Source organism: Calliopsis andreniformis, chromosome 4 (assembly GCF_051401765.1).
Source record: "Calliopsis andreniformis isolate RMS-2024a chromosome 4, iyCalAndr_principal, whole genome shotgun sequence".
NCBI lineage: Eukaryota > Metazoa > Arthropoda > Insecta > Hymenoptera > Andrenidae > Calliopsis > Calliopsis andreniformis.
Window position 1 is genome coordinate 9674570 of NC_135065.1, and position 17620 is coordinate 9692189.

General features: G+C 37.8%; 2 protein-coding genes across 7 annotated transcripts in view; both read left to right on the plus strand.

The window, feature by feature from the left end:
- Positions 1 to 6986, plus strand: part of C3g (C3G guanyl-nucleotide exchange factor) — a 65957-nt gene extending 58971 nt beyond the window's left edge. For 3 of the 6 annotated variants that reach the window (XM_076376019.1, XM_076376015.1, XM_076376020.1), the window contains exons 3-17: positions 240 to 464; positions 581 to 766; positions 868 to 1175; positions 1937 to 2053; positions 2359 to 2675; positions 2861 to 3068; positions 3342 to 3365; positions 4357 to 4552; positions 4634 to 4886; positions 4957 to 5197; positions 5289 to 5303; positions 5447 to 5621; positions 5691 to 6338; positions 6415 to 6546; positions 6848 to 6986. In XM_076376019.1, the coding sequence (XP_076232134.1) occupies positions 240 to 464; positions 581 to 766; positions 868 to 1175; positions 1937 to 2053; positions 2359 to 2675; positions 2861 to 3068; positions 3342 to 3365; positions 4357 to 4552; positions 4634 to 4886; positions 4957 to 5197; positions 5289 to 5303; positions 5447 to 5621; positions 5691 to 6338; positions 6415 to 6546; positions 6848 to 6986 (3184 nt within the window). The remainder of the gene's footprint in view (positions 1 to 239; positions 465 to 580; positions 767 to 867; positions 1176 to 1936; positions 2054 to 2358; positions 2676 to 2860; positions 3069 to 3341; positions 3366 to 4356; positions 4553 to 4633; positions 4887 to 4956; positions 5198 to 5288; positions 5304 to 5446; positions 5622 to 5690; positions 6339 to 6414; positions 6547 to 6847) is intronic. The other 3 variants (XM_076376016.1, XM_076376017.1, XM_076376018.1) reach the window with 3 other exon arrangements.
- Positions 6987 to 16021: 9035 nt separating this feature from the next.
- On the plus strand, positions 16022 to 17291 carry LOC143177901 (peroxisomal membrane protein 2). Its single transcript, XM_076376208.1, has 5 exons — positions 16022 to 16459; positions 16542 to 16637; positions 16724 to 16871; positions 16945 to 17064; positions 17152 to 17291. The coding sequence occupies exons 1-5, from the start codon at positions 16362 to 16364 to the stop codon at positions 17248 to 17250; spliced, it is 561 nt and encodes a 186-aa protein (XP_076232323.1). The 5' UTR covers positions 16022 to 16361; the 3' UTR covers positions 17251 to 17291.
- The last annotated feature ends 329 nt before the right edge of the window (positions 17292 to 17620 follow it).

Here is a 17620-nt window from a genome sequence, read left to right on the forward strand (position 1 = left end):
TCACACTGTAAAATGTATTTAACTTTTGATATTTGATACAATTTTGTTCTTTATGTACTCTGCTATATGTTTTTGAAAATATTGAAATTTATTAGAAATGCATAAAGATCCACAGTCTACAGATCATTTCCTCATGAAGTTTCTATAGTACTCTTGGTTGAACAGCGAGAGTAATTTTGAGGAGTGATTCTATAGATAAGTTAATAACTTTCGTTGCTTAATATTGTATTTTTTTAAAGCTCCACTCTGGGATCAGCGACGAACCAAGTGTACCAGGCCCTAGCACAATTATTAAAGCTCTGCGACGACGTGTTGCTGCACGGCGATCAGTCGTCCGCGTTAGACACCGAGAACGTGACGCACATCATAGGCTTAGTCGAGGATGCTGTGAAGAACTTGGTCTCCCTGGCGAACGAGAAGATCGCCAACAGGCAGAAACCCATAGCCGTCGCGACTAGTAATAGGTAACACAATCGTCCCTAATCATTCAATATTCTAGAGACACTGAAAAAGATTGCACATTTTTTTGTGTCGTCATGCCAGCAAAATCTGACGAGCGAAATCATTGGGATCGTTTCAGAACGTCGGGTTACGGGTCGGAATTGACGCCACAAAGAAATTCTTTACCCGATATTCCGCTAACCCCGAGGGAAAGGCAGATCTTAGAGCAGACCGTTGCGACTACTAGTCTGGTCCGTAGTTCGCATAGTTCAGAGTCGATTTTAAGGGATTCTAGTCCACCCCCAAAACCACCACTCCCTGAGAGGTAGTTTCCTTATAGCTTCTCGTAGAAACGAGCATGCGTTATAGAAATTCTCTTAGGCTGCCTTGAGGACGATAGTTGTAATAATGGCTTGGATATTTCAGAACTAACGTGTGCCCCTCGGAAGACAACAGTTCTTCTGGAACGCCGCCACCTCTGCCCCCAAAGCGGAGAACACGGACTCAACAGCTGCTCGATGAGTCCGAGGGTCTCCTAGCATCTAGTCTTGATAGGGTCTCCCTTCGAAGTCGATCTCCAGAGGATTCGTCGTCACTTTTAAGCGCGTCGGCTGGCAGCTTGGATTCGGCTCTGAATCATTCTCGCGACGAGGATGAGATACGAGCGATCATGGGACCAAACGACGAGTCTCTGAACGACAGTATGGATCTCAGCCTGATGGCTACCATTCAGGGTAATTCAGTTTTTTAATACCATTATTTGCTCATGATATGGGTTCGTGAAATATTGCTTGCACGTTTTAATGGGAGGCTTTGATAAAAGACTCAGTAATCGACAGCTTGGGAAAAACTAACAAACTATTTATTTGCTCGTCAGAAATTCGTAGTATAGAAGAAGTATAATAAAAAATATTAGTATCGTCACTATTGTGGATTTTTGTGGATTTCTTGGAACCTTAATTGTAAGTTAAATTCAGAGAAAGTGCCAACACAGGGAAAATCAAATTATGGTGACCCTCTTTAAATAATTGGAATTCATAGAGACAGATATCCATTTTAAATTTTTCTAGACAGAAAAATTTTTAAGTACATAAATGTACTTTTTTTATATATCTACTAGTTACTCATAATATCTAAGCATAATTTGTGCCAGTGAAAGAGAACCCGAAGAAGGTAATGAAAGAATGGTAGAAATACATTCCCATGTGTGCTTGGAGGAGCACAGTGTGGGCACTGCTTAGTCAGCAAAATAATTCCCAGCTGTGCCGTCTTAATCATCAAACCAGTCTTTCTGGAACAGCCTTAGAGCACAGACTGCACTGGTTTCAGAATCTAAGGCATAAGCAGCCTTCAGTGAAATAAGTCTGGGTGGAAGTTAGAGCACTATGTGGTGTAAGGAAATACAACTGAAAACTTCTAATTAATTACGTGTTTTATTTGCATAATTATTGTCGCTATTTAGAACAGTAGTTAAAGCTAATTTTCATTTTTACAGGCATGCAAGTCAATGGTACTTCAAACTGTAACTGTTGGGATGGTTCAGAAACAAGTATACCAAGTACCATGTTGTTGGGTCAGCAAACTCCACAGGAGATGCTTAATCCATTTACTGGTAGGTAATACGAAACTCTGTTCATTCATCGTTTCTACTAAAGCAAAGTAAGCGAGGACACATGACGTGGCATATTCATGAATGTGAAGAATGTAAGAGCTAAAATTACGCAAGAATTCCTCAAATAGTTAGTGGAGCAAATATCGTAGGCGTCAGACCTTCCGACTGCGTGAATAAACAGTATCTCGTAGATTTTCAATCAGGTCGGTCTGACGAGTTAGAAATCATCCTTTAAATAAAAATTTTAGGAAAAAATTCAGCTTTCACTGTATTATTCTAACAATTTTGTGGCAACTCTGTTCCAGGTATAGAAGGCAAAATGGAGCGGTTGTCAACTCAGACGCAGGAATCCGGTTTTGTATCCATGCACTCACAACGAAGCTCATCCCAAAGTTACACTGCTTCCAGCGTCACATCCAAGAGGTCCTCCCAACAGAGCAGCATTAGTTACAATTCCCAGACGTTTAATTCGCAGCAGCAGTCCTTCTCTCAAACCAAACTGTCCTCGGACAGCAACGGGTCCATATTCACCCAAAAAACTATGACCAGTTCTAAGAGTACTATTAGCACAACAAATATATCTGGAAGTGGAGATCCTGCGATGCTAGAAAAGCTGGTAAATGTGGGTGTTGTGTTGCATCTTGTATTTTGTGAACACGAATTGGTTTCTGATCTAGTTTATCATGCATGTGGTCAAGTTTTATGTCTTTCAGTTATTTGCACGTGTTTTATCTTTGCGTTTTATGTTAACGTAGGTTGAACTTTTACGTTTATGCGTTCTGCTATACTAGTTTCTGTATTACATAGGAAATGGAATCGATCACCACATCTGACACCAATGGTGTGCCGCCTGCGTTGCCAGAAAAACGATCGAAGCGAAGGAAAGAGCGTCAACCATCGCAGTATGACAATGTACCTGAGAACGAGCATTTATCAACATGTAGTTTACACACCAGCAACGGCGATAGTCCAGATGCCAGTAAACCCCCTCCGCTTCCTCTCAAGAAAAGGCACAGTAAGTTGAGCTGCGATTTACAATGACAGGAATAAAGCAAATAATATTCGGTACTTCGTCTTGTGCTACAACTGCTTTATTTCTGTGAATATATTACACGTTAAGTCTATGGAAAGTAATAGCAGTATACTTGAAAAAGAATATTGAGAGAAATCGAACCAGAGTTATTAAACGAAGTTTATTATAGAAACTGTTTAGATTGTATTAGAGTAGAAGTTCCAAATCTCTTCCTCGTAGTAGGGTAAAACTGATGCAATATTTTGTATCCCCCAGTGTTCCAATCAGTGGCATATTCTGGTAAGTGGGATATCCTGCCCACACAAATCAACTATCCAAGAGCAAACACTTTCACGCTAAGTTGAAATCCTTCGTTTCACGCATTAATACACGACTTTAAGCTCCTAGCTTTTTTGCGGCATGTTTATCGTTCTTTTTCATCCCATTCTGTCGGACATGATTTCAAACATAATTTCATTTAATATTCAGCTTGGACATTAAGCTATTTCGTTCACAGCTTCAGCTTTATCCACGGACTTTTAAGATTCGAAAATGATATCAGTTTTTGCTATGCAAATCCTTTTAATAAAAATTCAATTGAAGTATTTGATAGAGTAAAATTCTATAGAATACTTCATAATCTTTGTATCAAGATTCTTTTATGAAATCTAAATTTCGTTGACAGTAGAAACTAATCTTCAACTACTTATGTAGGCGTCGACATGGTTTCACTAATTAACTTGACCTTTCCTTGCTAATAGTCTGTTAACACTTATGCCTTTTTAACTCTGGGCCAGCGCTAGACAGTTCAGTTTACGTTTTCGCAATTGTGCGTGAAGAAGAGTCCACGAATAAAAGTCTTCTGCTATGTGAAATTTTCTCCGATTAAACGAGATCTTCTATCCTGCCTGTAGCACTGCGATACTCAATCTAATTGCATAAACTGCTTGGTTCTGAAAAGTGCGATTCACCCACATCTTCTGCTAAGATGTTGTTCAAAAGATTTCATAGCTACTACAGTAAGTTCACACGAGTTCTACACACGCAAAACTTTAATCATCTTTATCGCAATAATACATTAAGGTATATGCTTGCGCATCAGTGTTTTTATGTATTTTATTCACCTACGCTTTGATATTTTACCATAACATGAATCATGCTTGTATCTATCATATGTATTATACATATCACGAAGCCGAATCTTTATTTATTTTTATGTTACGTCACTATAAATATCTCCCTCTGTAATATAATTATTAGAATTATGCAAACCTTATTGTACCTATTTCAGTTATGGCGTACATGGAGATGTTCGGGAACTGTTCGCACAATAACAGTGACTTTATCTATAGTCTCGGTACACGCCACTCAGTGGCAGCTTACAATTCGATGCAAGCAGAATGGCAACAACACGAGATGGCCCTTACCACAACTCAGTCATGCTCTTTCATGGCCCATACTATGACCACATTACAAGATAACTCAAAGTATGTAATCCAGAGTGAACACACGCATGTGTCAATGATACTGTAACGAAAATGGGAAAACGTCTTTTATTTTTCTTTCAGTGCCGCCGTAACTATGACACCACCAGTAACGGATGTAACAAATAATTCTAGTCTTCCTCCAGCATTGCCACCAAAGAGATCCCGCTCCATTAAGTCAAATGCAACGCCTCCTCCCATATCGCCAAAACCCACCATCAGCATGCAAAGCATTCACACAATAGATCCAATCGTAACGTCGACTCCAGTGAAAGCAGAGGAATCAATCTGCATTCACGATAAGAAAGACCTCACGCCTTCGACTCCAGTGAAATTGGTAAATGCCATATTACTTGTTTTCTAAGATCCTAGAGTACCTGATTCGTAATAATTGTATTTATTTCTAGAATACCGTTACTTTGGATACGATATTACCAACTTCAAGGCCTGCAAGCAATGCTTTGTCATCAATATCTATAGATGAAAGCACTTTAGAATTGAGAGATGTTGATCAAGATGATAGCATCTTGGATGAACTCGACATTGGCAAACATTTAGTCTTCAAAAAGCCAGAAGAAGAAGGACCAGATATTAGGGGAGGGCATCCAGATGCGTTACTGATTCACGCGACTAAAGCCAATAAGCATGGTAAGAATATTCCATATTATGCATAGTTCAAGTTACTTTATTAACAAACAATCATTCATGAATATAATTACATTTTTTTCATGCTTCATAGATGAGAAAGAATCAGGTTAGTATAATAAAAATCGTTACTGGTTTTTTCATTTTTTTTCTTATCTTCGATATTTAAATCTCAAGTCTCCTCACATTCAAGAAACATGTTAAGGTTACCATTGCATAAATTTACGTTCCATAAATATTTTCTTTTTCCAGACTTCCTGTATCAAGAAGCGTTCTTAACAACCTACAGGACATTCATGCAACCTCTTGAATTAATTCAGAAACTGCACAGACGTCACCAACGATTCTCTTGCTCAGCTGACGTCGTGAAACAAAGAGCAGCTCGCGAGGCGTTTTCTTTATTAGTTAGAGTCGTTAGTGATTTAACGTAAGTTAATCAGAGTTATATCGAACATATCTGAAATATTCCTGAAGTAACTGAGATGTCTCTTTACAGCATGTCGGATCTCGATGACACTCTTCTGCAAACCTTGATGGAATTCGTACAGCAGCTAGTATGCAGCGGCGATCTAACAATGGCAAAAGCCTTGCGAGTGAAAATTTTGGAGAAGCATCAAGCGAAGCAGTTGTTACAGTCAACGCAGCCGATTCTCTCTTCGCTAAGCGTGACCACGAAGCAAGCCTCGCTGCTCGATTTCAAGAGCGAACAGATAGCCGAGCAGATGACGCTGTTAGACGCTGATTTGTTCATGAAGATCGAGATACCGGAAGTGCTGATTTGGGCACAGGAGCAGAACGAGGAGCGAAGCCCGAACTTGACCAGGTTCACGGAGCATTTTAACAAAATGTCGTACTGGGCCAGGTCGAGGATACTTGAGCACAGATTAGAGAACGAGGCGAAGGACAGAGAGAAATACGTGGTCAAATTCATCAAAATAATGAAGCACCTTAGAAAGATAAACAATTTTAATAGCTATTTAGCCTTGCTTTCTGCACTGGATAGCGCGCCGATTAGAAGGCTCGAGTGGCAGAAGCATATTACCGAAGGCTTGAAAGAATATTGTGCTCTTATCGATAGTTCTAGCAGTTTTAGAGCTTACAGGCAAGCCCTGGCAGAAACGCAGCCGCCTTGTATTCCGTACATGTAAGAATGCCTATATCATTCACATACAGAACTCTTTGCGGACACATATTTCAACGATTTGTTTTCTCATTTCCAGCGGACTTGTGTTGCAAGATCTGACGTTCGTGCATATTGGAAACAGTGACCTACTACCGGATGGTACCATAAACTTTTCGAAAAGATGGCAGCAATTTAATATCGTTGAAAATATGAAGAGGTTCAAAAAAGGGTAAGTTCGCGTCGCGTGGTTTTTTTTGACAGCAAGAGTGGGAGAGCCCACAGGGGTTGCGAACCCTTGCTTGGACAGCACTGAAGGGTGACCCTCTCGCTAGGAGGCTCAAAGCAGTGCCGTCATGAAAACATCGCAGTAGGACTCTATTGTGATGTAAGAGGTCCACAATGCTCTTATCCGCTTTCCTGCTGCGGTGTTTTTGTGGTGACAGTTTTTGAATCTTCTAGCGATAGGATCACCTTGTAGTATTCGTGTCTGAACATTATTCCTTAATTAAAGAAAATAAATCTGTTCGCAGGACATACTCATTCAAAAAGCACGAACGTATAATAACATTCTTCAACAACTTCAGCGATTTCCTCTGTGAGGAGGCGATGTGGCAGATTTCAGAGAGCATCAAACCGCGCGGTGGAAAGAAAGCACAGTCGCAGAACTAGAATACATCTAACCCTTTCACTGCCTGTGTCTCAAAATCGAAAGGCTGAACCAGTGAATTAGAACGTTTATATTTATGGTATTTTAAGTAAACGCTTGATGTCGCAAATCGAACGAAAATCGTACAACACTCCTCGGGCGGTGAAAGGGTTAGCGTGGTCTATCCCATTTCAACAGCCTCTGTGAGGTTGTATTTTAATTTAATGGAAATTTTAATATTCAATCCATACACGAATGAAAAAGAAAGGAAAGAAATGCAATCGTGCGTTTAGATTAAATTGGAATTCAATGGATTCGTCTTATTTAATACGTAAATATATATATAGAATTGTATCGTACGGATATCGATTGAATCGAAACGTCGAAAGTTGAAAATACTAGGGAGACTTTAATGAATTAGCTAGATCAATGATGTCTCAATTGCATTTTTCGTAGTTTTTCGTTTCCCTTTTCGCCATAAAGTAATATGAAAATTTGAAATTGTATTTACTATGGACCTATGCAACATATACTTAAATGAAATGCAGCTGTAATGAAGCTTGATATAGCACGATGGGAGGAAAACCCCATATACTTGAACTATTCTATATGTATATCTATATTAAAAGAAAAACTATTTATTTATTTGCCTTTAATCAAGCAAAGTGTAAAAAGTAGTAGGTGTTCTTCATTTCGTTTTTTTTTTTAACTTATTTAGATATATGTAAACGTCCATCGTATAGCTTTATCGTAGGTAGGCAAACTTTTCAAAACGTCAACGGCAGCGGACCGTTGACAGCGCAAGGAAAAAACACCAATTACGTTGAATAATGTAGAGCCATCGTAGTCTCAGATCAGCGCCTTAACATGGTGCGCTTTTCCGAACACGTGGCACGACTGAGCGTAACTGTTACATATACTATTGTATATGATTATAGAGAAACACTTTTTGTTGGAAACTTGTTAATAGATATCCAAGCTTTCAGCTTTAAGTCGAACGGTTACCTAGAGAATGTAGGTAAATTAAAAAGTACGAGACCACGTGAATCGTGTAGGGGGAGAATCGAATTGAAATTTTAAACGTCACCCTGTGTATTTTACCGCTGCAGTTCTAAAGGCCCTTTGATATCTTTTACTACCAGAGTTTATGTACTTTTATATAGTTTTCAATGATGATAACGGTGATGATGATGAAAGTAAGAGCCTTGCTTTCTTTCGTGATACATTCCGCGAATAGAGTGAAAGGATCCGATCAGATTAATTTGATGAAGGTAGAGAAATGAACACGACTTGCCCCGTTTCTTATCTCTTCGTTAAATATGCCGAAACTTTGTAATAGAGTTCGTCGAATTTTAACCTCCTAAAGGATAAATGATACTGCTGTAATGATAATGGCTGTCTGTGTGCCTCATATTATAGAGTGAATGATTATCTGCCTATTAACGTCTCTCTGGTCTCTCGTGTGTAGTAATAATAAATGTCTTGTATACAACCATTGGACGGCAGAGCACTATTGATAATCGGGCTTGAAGGATCTTCGGAACTGTTACTTGCATGTTAACACGTTTTACGTACGATCGTAACGGTCATATGCACTTATTATTCATGTTGAAATGGCCTAAGCAGTTGATAGTTGATGTCGGTCTATAAGCATACAGTTAATTAAAACTTACAAAATACTCGAATACCAAAAATAAAAAGGTAAAACAGTCGTGAATAATCTCAAAGTGTAATTAGAAGTTTGCTATTATACATTAGGGTGTTCCTTTATTGTGGGACTTATAGGCTTGAATCTAATTTTAATTAGGTCCAAAATCAAAATCCAGAGTAATCGTTTCGTATACAAAGAGTTTATTATTTTTCAATATTGAATATAAAGCTATTGTAGGTTCTAATATAGGAACATCCTACATATAAATCTAAACAATGGTCAATTTCAGAACATGCACCAAATATACACGAATAATCTTTAGCTTTCAGTATGAAATCACAAGGGGCAACAAACGTTTGATGTTGCCCTCCGAATATAGATGCACTCCGTTAATCTCAGCCGTAAATTATAAAAAGGAACAAGAGGAAACGATCGTGATTACGATAATTTTTAACGAAGAATATTGTCGCGATGATGATACACGAAAGAGTATAAATGCGAGATTGATAAGTTCAATTTCTTTCGACATGAATCCATATAAATGAGCGTGTGCGAGGATGCGTGGGAAGAGTACATATTTCTGTTCGAACAGTTAGCTCGTATAAAATCTAAAAGTATAAGAGGAACTTTATTAACGTTGTAAATAGTTTGAATTGTATTCATAATTTCTTGTACGTATGCAAGTGTTCTCTATTATTCGTAATTGTATATACACAGTGTATTATCTTTACAATTAACTGTACGCACGACGTATTCAGCTCATACATTTTGTTTAACGTCCATTGAAATCATTGTGATGCCATGTTACGTTCTCACATAATAGATTCGTTATAAAGAGTGTCTCAAAGCGATGCGACAGAAAAAGGAGCGCCTAAATGTCTTGTGACAAAAAATATTCCCAAAAGTTTAGTATTCATTTCGATATTCGAAGCTTCCTTTGCAGAAATAGATCTTCAATCTGTTTTTCTTCAAGATATTTGAATAACTTCCACCCCCGAGTCATATGACTTTGAAACACTCTGATTATATTCGACTTTATTTTTGCTGTACTTTACTTTAATACATCATTGTCACTTTTTTTAAGAATTTTAATGCACCTTTTATTTGGTATCGTATATTATCAACATCCTCCGTAATTTTTAACACGAATATACATATACTTGAAGTTCGTCGCCGCTTTGGAACATTTTGTTACACAGTTCCTTTCGAAATAGTTCACTCGAACGTGTATTTTTCAATGTAACGCAATTTTATTATATTGCGATCGCATATATTTTCGATTAATTCTTCCTCGACTTAGCGTTAACAGAACTTTACTGTATATTTGAATAAGTAAACGTGTAAGCATTCATCGTTAAGGTAACACTAACAAAATATGAGTGAGATAAAACAGTGAATATGCAACGAAAACCTTAGACTCGATCAATCTATTAGATAGAGACAGTAGGCTATTTCATAATAGAAGAACTGCGAAGAAAATAAATTGATTAGATAATTGGGTTGATAATAAGATATCTTTGAAACCGATTTTCTCAAAAGTTAGATATAGGTAGAAGTTGGTGTACGAGCTGGACCATTTTCATAATGCCGTAAGGATTACTTTAAATGAAAATTGATTCAGGGAAATATTGCAGAATCAAAATTACATGAATATTCTATATGTAATCAGCCTCAAATTTATCTTATTACCAACGACTTCATTTATCTGTTGATAAATAGATCTTCGCAACAGCAACCTCTCAACTTCGATTAGACAAAGCTTAGAATAACATAAGCAGAAATGTAAAACTCGGTTTTTTCTATCATCCGCTGGAATTTAGGTACCCTATAGCTTTCGAGGAAACAGTCTAAACAGAAATGGACTCTAAAGCAATCGCTGTTGAAAACTTACTCTTACAACGCAAGGATATACAACGTGTATCGTTACTTCCGTGGCGAGGGGTATTTGCAATTTTACAAAAAAAAAAAAAAAATACATTGTACATATACATATTACGAATTTAATCGATCGAACGAATCATCGATCTCTTATTGCATATTTTCAAGAGCAAAGGGGATGAGTTTTAATCAGACCAGATCAAAATCAAAAGCAACCGACGTTCTCCTTATCAATGGAACTTAAGTTCTATGAAGCCTCAGTAGAAAAAAAGGGGGGAACTTTGCGCGTTTAAAGGTGATGCAAAATCATGCGTCAAATAACTCTCGCCGAACTTAAATAATGATGTTCTGAATGTGTATTGTTCTAACGACGAAACAATAAGTAATATTCTTAGCGAATATCGATACGAGTAATAATTACTATTAATGTGTTACTGATCTCTTATCGACACAAACAAAAAAATATATATATGTGTAACTTAACATTAAAATAGATACGGTGGTAAGTATTCAAAGAGAATCGATAATCATCGGTGATTATCGATGCTTTGGTCAGCATACGTCAAAAGTGTTTGCACCAGAGCTTTAGTTAATACCCTGAAACAAAATGCAACATATCCACGAGGCACACTTTACAATTACTGTTTAGCAGGTCGATAAAATCCAAACGAATTGTCAAAAAAGAAAAAAATATCAAGTAAAAGTGTTAGTTCTCCACGTTAGGTCCATTTCCTATCGTTTGTGATGGCTTTAAGTTACTTGTTAGACCAGCAGCGTACGTGTCTGACTTAGAAACGGGGCTTATTCTACTGCAGGCGTATATATTGGGTCAGACACAGCGGAGTCAGTAGGATAAGTGCCGAGTTCAGACACATTTCACGCGTATTTTAAGCGTTTTCTCGGCAACTAATAATATAATTTGGGAACGAAGCCTCAGACGCAATTTTCATATTTTTTATTTTCCTTTTATTAAGGCATATAGAATTTTTTTAAGCTTCTAATACCTGTTCTCGAACATCCTGTACAACTTCATTCTTCGTTTAATCTACAAACTCATCGTATCTCTTTCATCAGCCACTGAATCACTCTTAAATCGCCACATCACGAAACAAATACGATATTTCCCTCGTTATAAGCTCATCCCCGTTAATTTTTCTTTGCACATCTCTTGCGTTTACTGTCACCCTTATCTTCGACAAGGCGAACATTGCATTTATGAACTCTGCAAGCTTCTGGCTGATAAAGTGTCGCGAGATTATAGCGAGAGAAATGTTTATAGCGAAGCTAAGGTATAATAAGATAGGGAAAGAGGAACTACACGTTCGTTATGCCACATCCATCGACTGTGTAACACGTAATCATGAACAGTATGGGAAACGGAATACAATTCACTGAGCATATCATTTTTAAGCGAGCGATAAACTAATAACCATTGTATTCTCTGTCGGATGAATCCCTGTGATGGGAAGGAACTAATCGACGGTTGTATTTGTGAGAAGGACATACACGTAACATTATGCTCACACGTTTGATTGTGCGATTTATTAAGTAGCCGGTCATATTTTTCTATGTATATTTTTCTTACTGTACAACACACGTCGTTCGAACTCACACGTGCGTTTATTTAAGAGGAGTCGTACGCGAATCATATACGTATACATTATATATACATGAATGTATGTATATACATTTACACATGATCATTCTGCACGGATTGGTATCCGGTAAGATGTACTTTTTTTTCTGCCGTTCTCAGTCTGTAATTATTGAGTACATTGAATATTTATATGCGTATGAAGTTTTTCGAACGAATGTTACTGCTTCTTTTGTAATAGGTGTACGAAGAAGTGAAATAAAAATGTGTTAGAGTCAAAGTGTACTGTGATTGTACTGTAGCGGATACGTAGCGAATAATGGTGTTAACCAATAAACAATTATTAAAAGATACTTCTGTTGTGTGCTTCTTTTCAAATATTCACTCCCTTTTTATATATTAATTCTTCTAAACGCATGCCATTATATAAAACAGTGTTTTATTATTTAATTAGAGGGCAATTTGGTGATGTAGAATCATTCTAGGGATACTACGGATCATTACACAGTTATTAAAGTTTGTAGAAATTGTTTATTTATTGCAAAAACAGTATTTGAAAAATTCTTAGGGGCACCGTACCCTAATGATACGGGCCTTAACAAAAGTTGCTTGCGACAACTTCGCCATCTAGCGGTGATCCGCGAACTAACATATTTGAATTTCTTAATTATGCACAATTTGATGATGTAAAATCATTCTAGAACCTCTATACATTATTATGCACCGATAAAAGTCCTTGGAATTTATTTATTTAATTATTACAAAGACAGTATTGGGAAACTAACAGTACCTTAGAACTACATAAATTGAAAAATGTAAATATAATTCCGACGACTATATTATGGCAAATATTGTTTCTCACGTATCATTGTTCGTTCGATTATTCTCGTAACTTCAATCAGCGGTGCGTCATCCGCGAACAGAAGGTCGAGAGAATATAAATACCCCAGAGGACCTTTAATTCCTCATTCGATCGGGACTCTCCGCAGAGTGCGGATAGTCCTGGCGATCCTCTGGAGGCCTCACTGATCTACCTCTGGCCTACCCCTGTCATACCCTTGGCCTACTCCTGGTCTAGTCCTGATCAACCTCTGGTCTCCTCCTAGGCTACACCTCTCCTATCCCTGACCTACCCCTGACTTACTTCTGATCAACCTCTGGCCAACTCTTGGCCTACCCTTAGCTACCCGAGACTACCACCTGGATTATCCCTAAGCTATACCCCTACGGACTATTTTAAGACCATCTCCACATATTCCTAAACTCTCCCCTGAAGATCCTCCAACTATTCTATATTATCCCTGAGCAATCTGGATTGCCACCAACACTGATTAATATTTACCAGTAGTCCATCTTGACCATACTCAATGTACCCATCCTCCTACTCCACTAGAGAAGACACTCCTACACAACACAACTACTCAACACAACTACTCAACACTACTCCACAACACTACACCACGATATTCTACTCAGCACTACTATTAACCTCCACTCAACACTTCTAATCAACCCTATTCCAAAACACTACTCCATAAAACTTCTCCATACTTTCCTACCCTATTAAATACTCCAAAACGTAACGTTTCAATTCCAGCTCCTCCCAAAAAATATGTTTCAGGCCAATTTTGACGATTATAAATTTTCCCCATGCTAATACGTCAAAATTTCAAAAGTCGCTCCACGCGAAAATGGGAATTGACAAGTGGCGCCATCTATTGGCAAAACTCAGAACTAAAACAAGAAATTTTATTTTGAGTTCGGCCCTTTCACCGCTAGATGGCGCCACTTGTCAATTCTGAAAATTTCCAAAGTGCTCCTCGCGAAAAATGGGAATTGACAAGTGGCGCTATCTAGCGGTGGAACTTGGAACTAAAATTAGAAATTTTATTTTTAATTCGGGGTCCCCGCCGCTAGATGGCGCCACTTGTCAATTCCGAACAATTTCCAAAAGTGCTCGCCGCGAAAATGGGAATTCACGAGTGGCGCCATCTACCAGACAAAGTTGGAACTAAAACAAGAAATGTTATTTTTAGTTCGGCCCTGAGCCGCTAGATGACGCCACTTGTCAATTCCGAAAATGCTCCACTCGAAAATGGGAATTGACAGGTGGCGCCATCTAGCGGCTCAGGGCCGAACTAAAAATATCATTTCTTATTTTAGTTCCGACTTTCACCGCTAGATGGCGCCACTTGTCAATTCCCATTTTCGTGGGGAGCATTTTCGGAATTGACAAGTGGCGCCATCTAGCGGCTCAGGGCCGAACTAAAAATATCATTTCTTATTTTAGTTCCAACTTTGTCCGCTAGATGGCGCCACTTGTCAATTCCCATTTTCGTGGGGAGCATTTTCGGAATTGACAAGTGGCGCCATCTAGCGGCTCAGGGCCGAACTAAAAATATCATTTCTTAGTTTAGTTCCAACTTTGTCCGCTAGATGGCGCCACTTGTCAATTCCCATTTTCGTGGGGAGCATTTTCGGAATTGACAAGTGGCGCCATCTAGCGGCTCAGGGCCGAACTAAAAATATCATTTCTTAGTTTAGTTCCAACTTTGTCCGCTAGATGGCGCCACTTGTCAATTCCCATTTTTGTGGGGAGCATTTTCGGAATTAACAAGTGGCGCCATCTAGCGGCTCAGGGCCGAACTAAAAATATCATTTCTTGTTTTAGTTCCAACTTTGTCCGGTAGATGACACCACTTGTCAATTCCCATTTTCGCGAGGAGCACTTTTGGAAATTTTTTCGGAATTGACAAGTGGCGCCATCTAGCGGTGGGGACCCCGAACTAAAATAAAATTCTTATTTTAGTTCCGACTGTCACCGTTAGATGGCGCCACTTCTTATTTCTCATTTTCGCGAGCAACAAAAGGTGAAAATTTTGGAAATATTTACTTTTGGCAAGCAACTGGACTCGAAATCGTTGTGGACTAATGCTGTGGGGTACTGCTGTGGAGTACTGCTGTGGAATGACGATGTGGAGTAGTGTTTTCTGGTAGCGTCCGATAGCACTGATGAGAAATGGTGTTGAGTCGTAAGGTCTGAGCAATAGTACTGAGTAGTTGTGTTTACTATGAGGACCGAATTAAGGTCATACGTGGCGATCTAGGTTGCCCAAGGATAATGTGGAATAGGTGGAAGATCTGAGGATAGACCAGGAATAGGTTGAAGATGGTTTTGAGATAGCCCATAGGAGTACAGTCTAGAAAGAGTCCAGGTGAACATCTCGGGCAGCCAAGGAATAGGCTAGGAGTAAGTCAGAGGTTGACCAGGAGTAAACCAGGGGTAGGACAAGGGTAGGACAAGGGTAGGACAAGGGTAGGACAAGGGTAGGACAGGGGTAGGACAAGGGTATGCCTGGGATAGGCCACGGATAGGCCATGGGTAGACCAGTAAGTTCCTCCAAAGGATCGCCAAGACCATCCGCACTCCTCGGAGAGTCCCGCTCGACTGAGGAACCAGACGTCCTCTGGCGTATTTATACTCTCCCAACCAGAAGTGACACACCTCTGATCGAAGTTGCGATATTAATCAAATTAGCCGAATTCGTGAAAAACGATACTTGCCATAATATAATCGCCGCAATTATATTTACATTTACAATTGTAGCGTGGTAATCTTATTTTATACGACACAAAAATGGTAAGAAGCAGAGATTTTATATTTAGTTCTAAGTTTCACTGCTAGATAGCGCCGTCAGTAGATGCCGATGTTAGCTTACTTTCTCAAATGCTACTTTTTGCAGCAAATAAACAATTTCCATGGACTTTTATCGTTGCAAATATTTGCTTGAAATAATTTAATATGTTGTATATAGCAAGAAATTTATTAAATCATCAAAGAAATAATAGACATACCTATTTGTACTCTTTTTTTTCTGTGGCGCATACTATCTGACGTTTGATATATTATATGTTTCGGGAAATCGAACGCTAAATGCAATGAATGCCCAAGAATGTTTAAGATCTCTCTAAATCGGACAGATTAAAGATTTAAAGAATTTTGAACAGCATGTCTGCTGTTACGATCAATTTTGCGAGAACACGATAATGTACCGATGTTTTTATCGTATGTTCGATTACGTAGAGATTAACCTAATGACTTGCAAAGTCAATCATACTTGCCTGGATGGCATTGAACGGTCTGTAACATTCCGCGTCATTTTCCGTTTGTTATGAGTTCATTATTCTGGTTATTTCGCTAAGTTTACTTCTAGTTTTCTTCTTTCCTTATAATTAATATTGTTCAAGTACACAGACAGAAGTGAAGTATTAAAAATGGCACTCTCGAAACCATCGAACTTAATTCTTCAACTTACCAGTGCTTATTTCGAGCGTCTTTACACTAGTCCAGTAAAAACTAAAGCGATTACTAGGTACATATATCGTTATTTTAGAAACAATAAAATTTACTGTATCTCTGAATTACGTTTTACTAAAGTACCTAATCTTTTTCAGCTGCATTATCGCCACTTTAGGCAATTTCCTATCGCAAAAAATTTCAGGGGCAAAGAATATAAACAAGGACAGTTTACTCGCGTTTGCTTTGTTTGGGTAGGTTTCAGTAAATTACTAGAATGAATTCAAATTTTATGTCTTTTTATAAATGATATCATAAACGATATATCTTTTTTTTATAGATTATTCTTTGGTGGCACTGTACCACATTATTTTTACATGAATATACAGCCTCTTGTGAAGAATCCTCTTCTGTTTTTGTTAATAGAGAGATGTCTGTATACACCATGTTTTCAAGCATTGGCATTATATGTGCTAGCTTTGTTTGAGGTATATATTGTGATAGTTGTCAATGGAAACATTATATTGTTGATGGTGATTACAATGAATAATATTATTACAGGGTAATACACATAACGATGCTTGCAAACAGATGAAAAAATTATATTGGCCAATACTTACTGCAAATTTAAGATATTTAACATTGCTGCAATACATTAATTTCAAATATGTTCCACCAGTTGTAAGTGTGATCTACTTTAAAGTATCTAAAAAATCCTTAACTATGAAAAAGAAAAGTAATTGTACACATTTAATAATCTCATTTCAGTTACGTGTTCTGATGGCAAATTTGATTGGTTTCTTCTGGACTATATTTCTTGCACAGCAACGAGCCAAACAAGCAAAAACCAAAGGAGTAAGAAAGTAATGAAATTGATACTGTTATCACTAACAATAAGTAAAGGGTCTATGCTTATAAAGGGAACTATATTTTATGTAAGAACTATGTAAATAATTACATTCCACTGATTTTTTTATTTTCATAGATAACACAACGAATTTTTATATGGATTTAAATTGTTTAAAAAAAATACAAATAAATAAAATGAATGTTTCGGGAAAAAAAATTTCAATTATTTAAGCTTTTCGATTTAATCACACAACAACAATACAGAGTATATTACAGATATAATCAGAATTTCTTCCATTTCAACGATGGTAACATTTGATGACTGTAAATTATGAATAATAAATATTGAAGTCAAAAGTCATGGTGGGCAGAATATAACAAGTTTCGT